The 12,526-nt window shown below is 37.5% G+C and overlaps 2 protein-coding genes across 2 annotated transcripts; both read right to left on the bottom strand.

Annotated features, from left to right (window-relative positions):
• Nucleotides 1–1,945: 1,945 nt before the first annotated feature.
• Nucleotides 1,946–8,506, bottom strand: MS3_00001069 (uncharacterized protein). The gene is made up of 2 exons (XM_051208581.1): nucleotides 7,961–8,506; nucleotides 1,946–3,037 (listed from the first exon to the last, which is right to left on the bottom strand). The coding sequence occupies exons 1-2, from the start codon at nucleotides 8,050–8,052 to the stop codon at nucleotides 2,710–2,712; spliced, it is 420 nt and encodes a 139-aa protein (XP_051070287.1). The 5' UTR covers nucleotides 8,053–8,506; the 3' UTR covers nucleotides 1,946–2,709.
• Nucleotides 8,507–9,412: 906 nt separating this feature from the next.
• On the bottom strand, nucleotides 9,413–11,859 carry MS3_00001070 (uncharacterized protein). The gene is made up of 3 exons (XM_051208582.1): nucleotides 11,238–11,859; nucleotides 10,288–10,524; nucleotides 9,413–9,723 (listed from the first exon to the last, which is right to left on the bottom strand). The coding sequence occupies exons 2-3, from the start codon at nucleotides 10,477–10,479 to the stop codon at nucleotides 9,457–9,459; spliced, it is 459 nt and encodes a 152-aa protein (XP_051070288.1). The 5' UTR covers nucleotides 10,480–10,524; nucleotides 11,238–11,859; the 3' UTR covers nucleotides 9,413–9,456.
• Between the last annotated feature and the right edge of the window lie 667 nt (nucleotides 11,860–12,526).

A 12,526-nucleotide genomic window follows, 5' to 3' on the forward strand; every position in this document is an offset into this window, starting at 1 on the left:
CTTACTTACTTACTTACTTACTTACTTACTTACTTACTTACTTACTTACTTACTTACTTACTTACTTACTTACACCTGTTACTCCCAATGGAGCATTGGCCGCCGACCAGCATTCTACATTCCACTCTGTCGTGGGCCTTCCTTTCTAGTTCTATCCAGTTGTTGTTGATTCTTCTCATGTCCGTCTCGATTTCTCGCCCAGGATCTATCAGGACGAAACGGCCGTCCAGTGCTGCTTCCAGGTTTTTCATGGTTATCTAGCTTCAATTGACTCATGAATTCAACTATTGAAATTACTAACATCTCCACAAAACCTCTTTTGATAAATTCACTCTAAATAAATTTCAATGGTGTTAGCGAGTTTACCTTATTTCAAACATCGTAGTGTAAAACATAATTCATTCGATTATCATGTATTTCAACTTATTTCCCATTGTAGCGTATAACCATTACATTAATTTCAATGACTTTGATGCCTGGCCAATTAGACTAGTAGTAATATTGTAACTCGATCGATGAAATTCGATCAGCATATGCTGTCGGCTACTACTCAGGGATTAACCAATTGTTGACTCATTAATAGTAACTTCTCAAATGTTCATCCAGAGAAATGAGTGGCTATGTTTGTATAAGGAGAATTATTTGATAACCTATTGAGCATTTAATTTGTCATATTGTCATCAACTACTGATTAACAGGCACTGGTTGAACTAGCAAACAACTACTCTTATTAGATAGTTTCTCGAGTTAGGAATAACATGTTAGGAAGTTTGCATATGGTACACGACCAAAACAAAGAAGTAAACAATGATAAATTTAAGGTCAATAAGAACCAATCAAAATCAAGGTGCACAGAACAAGCTGTGAAACACATATGGAGAAATTCGAACACTTCACTTCTATCTGAAGTTTGTGCTGACGATGTCGTTCAGAAGAACGATGAAAGCTCCACGATCAAACGATCCAGTTCAGAGAACAAAACTCCACTAGATAGTTATGATGAGACGATAAAATCACCAGTCATAAATGAACTCGTCATGTAATTGATGACCGTCAATTGATGGGTTGTGAGGTTGGAGCTAAAATGTCATTACACGCACTTAATTGGTTGGCAAGCAATTAGACATTTTCGAAAATAATTCGTAAATAGATGGAGGAGAGGTTTTGAAGAACGTTTGTATCACAGATTGTGTCATTTCCAAGTGATAAACATTTTCGGCGAGACTCTAATTTAGGGACGACCTTTGAACGAATCTTAAATGTCCTTGACAATTATTAGCCAATCAGAAGACAGTTAGTATAAAGTGAAAATATATTATAAGGAAGTGATGAATTACAGTGGATATTCTTCTTTTGCATGATTTAAAGGCTTGTTAAGGTTTGATAAAGGTTCAGAGGTTGTGAATTCATAATGTATGTGGTATAGAAACTCGTCCATAGGGTTAGGGTTTAGGGTTTAGGGTGAAGGTTAGGGTTAGGGTTAGGATGCTAACATACGATCGGTTTATAACGGATTTTAGAGAAGAGGTGTTTATTGAGAGGCTGCAACCCTAACCGTAACCCTCACCCTAACCCTAAACCTTAACCCTAACTCCTAACCCTAACCTTAACCCTATGGACGAGTTTCTATACCACATGCATTATGAATTCACAACCTCTGAACCTTTATCAAACCTTAACACGTTTTCAAATCATATAAAAGAGGAATATCCACTGTAATTCATTACTTCCTTGTAATATATTTTTACTTTATACTGTCTTCTGATTGGCCAATAATTGAAATTGCTCAAACGCTTCTGATTGGCTCGTCGCTAAATTAGAGTCTCGCCGTCCCATCTGCAGTAATCTCTCATTAATCACCTCCTCTCTAAAATCCGCTGTGAACCGATTGTATGTTAGCATCGCGTGTTGAACTTGGCTCCGTGACCTTGAAATTGCTCAAACGCTTCTGATTGGCTCGTCCGTTTCTATATCATTCATTTAAATGATCACATTTACATCTATAAGAGGTTCGCACAGATTCTTCAATCTGACCATCTTATCTCAACATAGTGCACGCAATGTTGAGTCACCTAGACTGGTGGCCACATTGTAATTTGGTCGATATCATTCGATCTGCACTAAGAAGTACCTGACACACATGATATTGATCACCACACAGTGATCAATCAATTGTGAAACTATACATGTCTAATCAATAAACCCTTTGATATTATTGTCCATTCATTTACACGACTGTGTTTTGCCATTAACCAACTGACTAATATTTACATTTGTCCAATTATTAACTCATTTATATTCACGTGAATCAGTTGAAACTACAATTTAGACGGTGTTAATTATTAAATCCCATGGTATTGATATTAAAATTGGTCGAAGTTTAGGATGGAAAGTTAATATGAAAAGATAATACTTTCCCTCCCTCAAATCCAATTTTCGTTATTTTCCTTATCAATACTTCTCTATTATGAACATTTATACCTTTCTCATCATCATATTACAATCATTTGTGAATAGTGAACAGCATTATGTTGCTCCATAATCATTCCATATGAAATTGTTTTCATGAAAAATATCAGAATTGTTATTATGTGTAAAATATTGTCCATTTTCAAATGTAATTTGATCTATGCCACAGAAAGCACTATATACATTACAATTCAATACAATCTACAATAAAACAATGTTTCTGTTCTCAATATTCATATTTCATGGATTCCAACGCAATTTCCGACCATTACATCCATCATTCCACCATCGTGCCACACGAGGAACCCAATATGGACCAAATGAATGAGATGTATGAGCTAGCAGACACATTGCACATTGAGGTTGGGCATCGTAATCATGTATGATTCCATGACCATGCCATGCAAAATATTCATTATATGCAGTATCGTTCTTGTCCAAATACTTCAAATAGTCTGCCAGTTTACCTGGTGATTCGAATTGATCAACGTGAATGAACGAGTATGGAGGAGCGACTCTTTCATATTCCTCTATCGATGCACCCATCACAATTGGAAGTAGATCGTTTCTTGGAATGAATAATAAGTTTGCAATTTGTTAAACACTTATCGAAATCTCATCATACAAGTGAACCGTGAACATTAGCAAAAATATGTATATACATTGAAAATGTCAAAATTTCAACTTACAGAACGATGGAGATGAGATTTCAGTTTTAGCCAGTTTCACCGTTTTATTTTGACGTGACAGATATAGACAAATATGGACTATGATTGCTTAATGCACAATGGTAACTGCTAGGAATTATTTATGGACTATTACTACATATTGAATTTGGTATTGTTTGTTTGAATCGTTCCATTGATGTTTATGACTGACATTGATCAGTCTCTAATTGACATATGTGTATCCTGTGAAGATTGCCTCGATATTGCTTTACGTCACAAGCATTATAAGTAGGGATGGATGGAGGCTAGTAGTGGAATCTAGGGGCGCACGGTACTGGGTTCGATTCCACGAGTGAACCTCAACTGGGTGATTCAGATACATTCAGCTGAGGATCACCGAGTATGATGGAACGCGTATCGTGGATTCCACCGCTAACCACCATCCATTTAATATTGCATATATTCTTATTAGACAATTATTAAGTAGCCAGATTATATATATAGTATGTATATTCAGGTTTCTTTTATCATAAGGTTTCGTTTGACCTGTTGTCTACTGCCACTTTTTGCTTGGTTATGTTAGTTTGATCATAAGGTTTCGTTTGACGTATTGGCTACTGAAATACGTTTAATCATTCTTAACTTATTCGCAATTTATTTGTTACAATATCCCACAATCACAGCCACATTTTGCTTGATCCCGTGTAATTATTATTTTTCTTTTTTTGCAGTGTGATGCGTTTTGTTCTGCTTGTATATAAACCACGTATGTCTGATATATATTAGGCAGAAAAAGTGCAAGCTTAATTAGAAATACTAAGCAAAGAACGCACACACACCAAAAATTATAATTCACAAATTAATTCAAGATTTCTAGTTTATTCCATTTCATTCAGGATTTCAAATTAAATGTGAGGACTTCACCCTAATGAGAACACTTGGCCTCTAATAATATTGCAACAACAATTAAACACACAGTAGGGGCCGCTATCTTTGTTCTGGACTAGACGAGCTGGTCTCGGTGAGAATTTGTTATGAAGATGACCAATAAGGACTCATATTTGACTCAGGGCTCCTAGTGCTACATGAAGCATCATTGGTTTAGCACAGAAACAATGTCATAGAAATAAGTATTTTAACTGGCGTTTTAGTTGCCTGGTACTTGACAGGCCATAAAACATAACATTTTTGTGCGACTAGTTATACAAAAAATTGATCGAGCACTATCACGTTTATTATTTGAGGATACCTGTCAACGTGCTCAAATAAGATCTGTCATGGACTTCTCATCTTCTCCCTTCTCTAATGTGAAGTTTCTTCAGAGTATTGATCATTAGATCCCTCATTTTATATTATGTGCAATATTCTGTTAAACATCTTCAGAAGACCTCATTGAAATCTCAGTCAGTCAGCTACGACGTAGGACCGGGCACATATATGCATCGGTCCAAGTTGCCATAGCTCATTAACACAACAAGATGGACACCGGATTCATAAAATTAGTTAATTCACAGATGGTAATATATAAAAGATTGCAATAAGGATATAGTACAGGAAGAAAGAATTAGTTCGCTGAAAGAAAGATATGAAGCGATTTTAATCTTTTAGTTTAAGGGAAGACAGAGAGTGTATAGACCGACGCCATTGTGATAGATTTTGAGCCATGTCACTTACAGTTTTCAACCATTGGTTACGATAGTCACGCGGACCCCAACCAAGTAGTCTGCATCTACCGGCATGGCTCAGACTAGAAATTAGTGACTTCAAGCACTGATGCCACGTTTTGGTTTGGCCGCCCCTAACTTTCTTCCAACCATCCTTAACACCGGTTAGCATTTCACGTCGTGGTAATCGTTGTTCGGGCATACGTAACACGTGGCCCAACCATCTCAGTCGATGAAGATTAATAACCTCATCAACCATTGCTCCCTAATACTCTGCATCTAACCTCACTATCACTTACCCGGTTATCCCAGTAGACGCCGACAATATTTCTAAGGCATCTGTGGTCAAATACTAGTAGCTTACGAGTGTCTTCTACTCTTAATGGCCATGTTTCGCTGCCGTAAATTAAAACAGAACGGACTGCCGCGCAGTATACTCGTCTTTTTATTGATAGACGGATATCTCACCTTCGCCATAGGTGACGTAAGTTGACAAAAGCCAAACGAGCTTTTCGAATCCGTGCTGAGATTTCGTCAGACACTAACCCATTAGGGCTGATCAGACTTCCAGGATAAGTGAAGTTGTCAACGCGTTCGACTACTTCACTCCCTATCCTTAGTTCAGGTGTTGACGCAGACCAGTCCTGAAGCAACAACTTGCATTTAGAGGGAGAGAAGCGCATTCCAAACATTCTGGCATTGTTGCTTAGTGCTACCAAAACACTCTCCATTTTATCAGCGTCTTCACCAAACAGGACTATATCATCTGCGTATTGAAAGTCGATAAGTGGACCTCCTGGAAGGAGGTCAATACCCAAGAATTTAGTCGACAAGAATGTTATTTCCATCAGTAGGTCTATGATGAAGTTAAACAAAAATGGAGATAGTGGACAGCCTTGACGGACACCACTTGAGGTTGCAAAAGTAGATGACAGTTCGCCATAAGCTCTGACTCTACTGGTTGTGTTCGAGTAAAGAGCCTTCACAAGGTTTGTGTACTTCTGAGATACGCCTTTCAATGACAGACACTGCCACAGAATCTCGCAGTCTACCGAGTCAAATGCTGCTTTTAAGTCAAGAAAGACCACCATTGTCGGACGCCGATAAGTATGCCTGTGTTCTAGAACCTGACGAATGGCGAATATGTGGTCGATGCAGCCACGACCAGGTCTAAAGCCAGCTTGATTCTCTCGTGTTTGCAGTTCACGAGTCTTAGTTAGGCGTCTGATAATTATCGAGGCTAGTATTTTAGATACTATATTAGTTAAACTAATCCCTCTATGGTTGTCACAGGATGATTTTAACCCTCTCTTATATATTGGGACGATAAGTGATTGTGACCAGTCAGATGGAATGACGTCTAACTCCCAGATCTCAGTTAAAATTGTAGTCAACCTAATCGCTAAAATTGGACCACCATCATTTAAGACCTCTGGAGCCAATCCATCTGGACCAGCTGCCCTTCCTCGTTTCAGATTAACTGTAGCCTTTTGAACTTCTGCTAGAGTTGGGGGACCTAATTCAATGTTCCATTCACACTGTCTGGGAATTTATGGTAGTTGTAGAGTAGCTGAGGGCCAGCTGAACTGTTCTCTGGAATGTTCCGCCCATCGTTTTAAGCGTCTGGACTGAGAGCAGATGAAGGTGTCGTCTTTTTCCGAAATAGTCTCACTTACACTTGACTTATTAATTCCAGTTTCTTTTATTAGTCTGTAGAGCCGCCATTTCCATTTCTTCTGTGTAACCCTGTGGTTCAAATCACTGATAGATGTCACTGCTGTTTCCACAGCTGTTTGTATAGCTTTCCAAGCAACATCTGGTTCAACCTCGTTTCCAGAGCCACCGAATTGTGACCTCAGTTGTTCCTGGAACCTACTTTTGATTTTCTCGCTACTCATTTCAGTTCTAATGGGTCTTTTTACTGTGGCTCTTTTGCGTCCAGTGGGGCGCAAGCAGATGCGTGCCCGTATTAGCGCATGATCGGAGTCCAAGCAGGTACTCCAGAATGAACGACAATCTTCTACCGACCCTCTCCAACGATGACTGATGGCAATATGGTCTATTTGAGTCCATCGTTGGTTTGGTGTAGGGGGTCGCCATGTTAGACGATGTCTCTCTTTATGCTTAAAATTTGTGTTTGCTAAAAATAAACGATTGTCTAAGCGCGTTTGCAGCAGACGATCACCATTATCTGTTCGCTGTGCCGGTATACTAAAATACCCACCTAAATGCCTGTCTGTTTCGTTTAAACTACCTATCTGAGCATTAAAGTCACCTGCTACGAGTACTATGTCTGAACGTTTAGCTTTCTGAAGAAGTTCAGATAGCTTTCTGTAAAATTCATCTTTCACTTCATCTGAGCTGCAGTCGGTGTGTGCGTAGGCAGAAACGACAAAGAGGCAACGACGTGTGTCCCTATCCTTCCGAGTTCTTACGGAGCCGTGTAGCCGAACAGCACATAAACGACTGTTAACGGGGATCCACTCTAACAGTGCTTGTTCCGCCCTCATGCTTAGTGCTATGCTCACACCTGCCAGTCCACGAGAACTGGCCGTCAGGTCACCAGATACACGGAGGGCGTATCTCGTTGGCTCTCCGTTTTGCCGAGGTGAGGTCAAGTGAATGACCACACTGGAATCCTGTATGCGTGTTTCAGAGACACAGCATACATCAATGGTACGAGATTCTAGGGTTCTAGCCAAGGAAGCCTGTTGACCGATTTTACATAGGGTGCGTACTTCCCACCCCTCCTTGTGGGAAGGCAGCATTGCTGTCATGCTGGTTGTCTGAAGGAAACACCTTACTGCTGTCACAGCTCTGTACAGTCAGCAGCACGACTTCGCCTTTAGACATTGGGAACTCGAAAGGATTGTCCACGACAGAATTGGATGGAGAATGGTGGTGGTTGGCATATGCTCCTCCACGAAGGGTAACGGGCGTAAGTGTGTAAGTAAGTAAGTAAATAAGTAAGTGCTGGATGACTATGAGTTGCCGCCTATCACTAAAACCAACATCAATGTAATTCATTCCAGTTCACTCTGCCAATTTCATTTCGTTTTTCTGAAATAATATGACAATTTGAGACGATGATTATGCACACATAAATAAATTGATGACTTTGATCACACTATAATGCAAGATTAATACCAGACCACTTACTTCAATGCATTTTTATACAACTTCTCTGTTATGTATTCACTGCACAAACTATTTTCGAAGCTCAAATAAAACTTGTAGTTTTCGCGAATCATTTTCAAGCAACTAACTGATGAGGTATCTGTTGGAATATACTTTGGACAGGATAAGGTGCCACACTGACCATAAATATCAAGCTGAAAATAGAAAATGAATCAGTGAACTATGGAACAGATAAATTACATGTTTTAATGATGAAGCTGGTAACCGCATCGAATTCATTGTGCGTATGTTTGATAAAACGATCAGTTTCCTCCTAAAATTTTAATAGTTGAGTTCATAAGCAGATCTAAACTAGAACATCATTGAAAACGTGAGAGCACTGCATAGCCATTTCGGCCTAACTATGGACACATCAACAGCAGCACTTCTGTATCCAGCATTTCTAAATAACCATCATGAACACAGTGAGCTCACTCATGTACATGCATATAACACTTGGACATAAAAGTGAGTGATCACTGAGTATGGTGTAAGAATACCTGGATTGGCAATCTTGTGAGATCAGTTTAAGGAATAGTCACATGTAGTTATATTGATCCAGTGATCCAGTTCCCTACAAACTGACGATTCGATGAAATCATCTTCAATCTGAGCACTATCCCTGACATTTCTGAGATGCTCATTTGTTTATATATATAGACTAACCAACTTGTACATTTATAGGATAAATTCTCAATGAAGTGAAAGACAATCAAATATTCATAGTTGGTGATATTGATTATAAATTCCAGTAATGAACACACATCGTTATAAAATGAAACACCTTCACTGGTCGTTAAACATCAACAGTATATGACCAATCAGTAAGTACGAAACTTCTCTCAAAAGACTGTGAAGTTTAGCAATGCTAAAGATTGAGTGCTTGAGGGCCTTATACGTGTTTATCTATTTCGCTACACACTGGAAAGTAGGTATTGCTAAAGAATCAGTGCTTGAAATCCATCGAGAACGCATACGTGATCGAGAAGTTGGAGTTTCAGAGATGGAGACCTGTTGTCAACACAATGATAGAACACACAATCGTGCAGATGTGGGAATAATACACTTGTGACATATACTTCACGCATTGCTGTGAATCAATCAAGACAATTTCAGTAGACCTTGTTTCATTATATTCCAATCATTATTAGTTTGTTTCTCCTTCATTTGAACCTACAGGATCCAATCAACTTTCCAATCACATTTGTCATCATTTCATATGAAATGATTACAATTAAAAGTGACAAGTATTGCATGTTTCATAGTGGTGTTTGTATGAACTAATGATACCTTTGTGCCCAATGTCTGTCTGATTTCGAGTTTCAAACACCAAACTTTCGTTAGTGCTCACCTAGTTCTCTCAACCTAGATTGCTCTATTTCGGGAATTCTCGGTTCGTACAGTAATTCAAATACTTCCAATTATTTTACTTGTGCTGTATACATTTTGTATTTCGTCAATTATTCGTTTACTCAAAACTATTGAAAAACGTGTAGAAACTCAATGTTAAGCTTTGTCAAACTCACCGGGATATATCGTGAAAGTTCTTTGGCGTATTGCATTCTTGGACTTTTCGGTATACAGTTACTCACAAACCATGCAACTTTTTTTGATTTCCCAGTAGCGAAGTTTCTAGAAGGTAAAGGATATCGTGTTTCTGGTCCATGGTGCTTCATGTATGGCTCATAGGAACCGTATGGTGAGTAAATCGTTGAATCCAGACGGAAGGAGATAGTGTAATTAATCTTGATATCAGAGGGATAAATTCAAGTAAAACGATGTCATGGATATTAAAATGAATGAGCAAGTTAGTAGTTTTGATATTAGAACAATGTTTTAGTAAAGTGGTTCGTGGGTAGTGTTTAGTTTTGTCGTTTTGGATTATAGATTAACAGTACAGACCTGAGTGTTTTGATCACGACCTCTGGTGTGGTGGTGTATTTACAATGCTCAAGAGTTCTTTACTAAAATGTAATATCTGAAGAAATTTTCACTCAAATGGTATTTACTGATCTAAGTGAAGGCGAATATATTATATGTTTGCTAATCGAAAACAAGCTAATTGGTTAGTGGATGATCCTGGAGGTGAATGTTATCATGGAGTGATGTTTAAGCGACTCATAGGTATGTGTTTCATGGGAATTCATAAACTTCACACAATTAGTCCATTTCATGGTTCAAAATCAAGAATAGTGACATTATTCGCTGAGTAACACGAATCTATTCACACTTTGTAGTCCTCGTCAGCTACATACAACCGTAATGAAATGATAAAGATTAGTAATATTACTATGGCCAGAATTACTCACTTCATTTTCCAGTGTACCCGCCATAGCAATATGTACAGGCGACTCATGTATTAAACTAAACCATAATTGCTCTGGAGGTCGAATTCCATTCGGCACTTTATCTTCTGTCAGTATAAGTGCATCAGCTTCTCGCCATCTGTTCATGTCAGTGATAACTGCACATTTCGAAGCGTGACATTTTGAAAAGACCATTGGTCTAAAAATTGTACGATGCCCATATTTGAGAAACGTCCTCACCTGAAACATGAGTTGATACAAATTCATGTGTTGATTTTCATAATTTAATGAGCATCATATCTAACATCTATTTCATACATAGTTCAGTAATCAAACGCACAAAATATGATTTCGTCAATCTGATATCCAAGTGAACGGTATATGTCCAAATGTTTTATGGAATGGATATAGTTGTGAGCAGCAATGGAAACTAGGATTCGAGGTTCTTTCCTTCGGAGATTCATCAAAATCCAGACAAGATTATAAACAATGGGATAATTCACAACCTTTCTATCAATGATATTTATCCTGATGGTTAGTAGTGATGGCGAGGTTTATTATTGATGTCATTCATGCAATTGATGCCATTTGAGTGAAACGATCACGAGATGTGAGTATCAATTTGATGGAGAGTTTGAAACTGACGTTATTTCACACTTGTCATCCAGAAACATCTGAAGAACGTGTCTTCAACTCCTCATATATCTCACCATACACATTCCACTTACAAACATCATCTCTCAACCAAAGTTTCTGTGATGATTCAACAACAGACCTGGTGGTGAGTGGATCACTGTGACGTAAACTACTATGAAATTGAACAATGTACACAAATATTTTGCACACATAATCTCGATCATTTTGAAATATCAATGAATAATTAGTAAGGATCAGTTAATTAAAAGACAGTCAGTCTATTCAACATCAAAGAATATTTCTAATAGTCAACTTACCGTCTTATTCACACCCAATGAATCATATAATTTCTCAAGTCTATTTTCTTCCAGACTATATCTCAGTGGGTATTTTTGAACGGATGTTTTACTGATAGGGAATATATTTTGTGTAATATACTAGCAAGATCTGATTCTGACCCGTTTGGAACAGATATATTATTGCACGAAAATTCTATTGTTTTAGGTATTACATCATGATCGACTTGATTGATTCTCCATTGAAAAAGACTTGGTAAAATGTTCATCACCCATATGATCAACAGAATAATTGAAACACTGTACAACAATTTGACTGTCAATGTATATTTATCACTTCGTACAACTATATCAAAACTTTCACGCATGATGTTCATTACAGAAGTGATTGGACGTCAGTTAGAAAGATTGATAATCAGAAATGTGCGATATTATCTGAAAATTGTAAAACAGTCATTAAAGCACTGATAACAATCCCTGATTACAGTCTTTCATTAGTGAAATATCATAAGCCACATTCTAACGCATTCATGTCATCTAGTTGAGAAAATATTCACGTAACATATACAATTGTTATTCATTGACAAATTGTTTATTGCCATAACAGTTGCATGCATACCAGATTGTAGTGTGAAAGTACATTAATGTCATCAGTGTTTGATTTGTGAATTAATCGACTACTACGCATTACAAGCTTGAATCGAAGTCACTAATTGAAACCTTTGATGAGATCACTAACCAACGAATGTAGGACACGAGACAGATGACTGTTTTGTCGCTAAATGAGACGATTTGGCAGTGTGCGTCTACGACAGTCACCTACTGGGAATCCAAGCCAGTACATTGAGTCTCGTGTCTTAATAAAATTACTGCTCACTCACGATCAATTCATATATCTCAATGAAAATATCCAATATAAATTAGTGATGTAACAAATTATCAACAATCGTTTTTTTGAATATATTCAGTTTACATTACCCATACCTTGGTCTATAGAATGATTCTGTTGAAATTGAAATGAATGGTGTACATTTCGGTCGAAATATATATATATATACACACACAGAGAGAGAGAGAGTATTACATTACGCCATTGCATTCATTAATTTTAATACATTATTACTTATTCAAATGATCATTGGTGAATTCAAGTATATACCATGTATTCGTATAATTGATCCAAAGACAACAACAACAACAACAATACAATAGTAATGAATTCATTTCATTTCAGTATTATTTCACGAATAAATTGTTTATTTATTTATTTGTTCGTTTGTTTGTTTTTGTGCTCTTACATTCAGTATTGA

The sequence above is a fragment of the Schistosoma haematobium genome, chromosome ZW (assembly GCF_000699445.3).
Source record: "Schistosoma haematobium chromosome ZW, whole genome shotgun sequence".
NCBI lineage: Eukaryota > Metazoa > Platyhelminthes > Trematoda > Strigeidida > Schistosomatidae > Schistosoma > Schistosoma haematobium.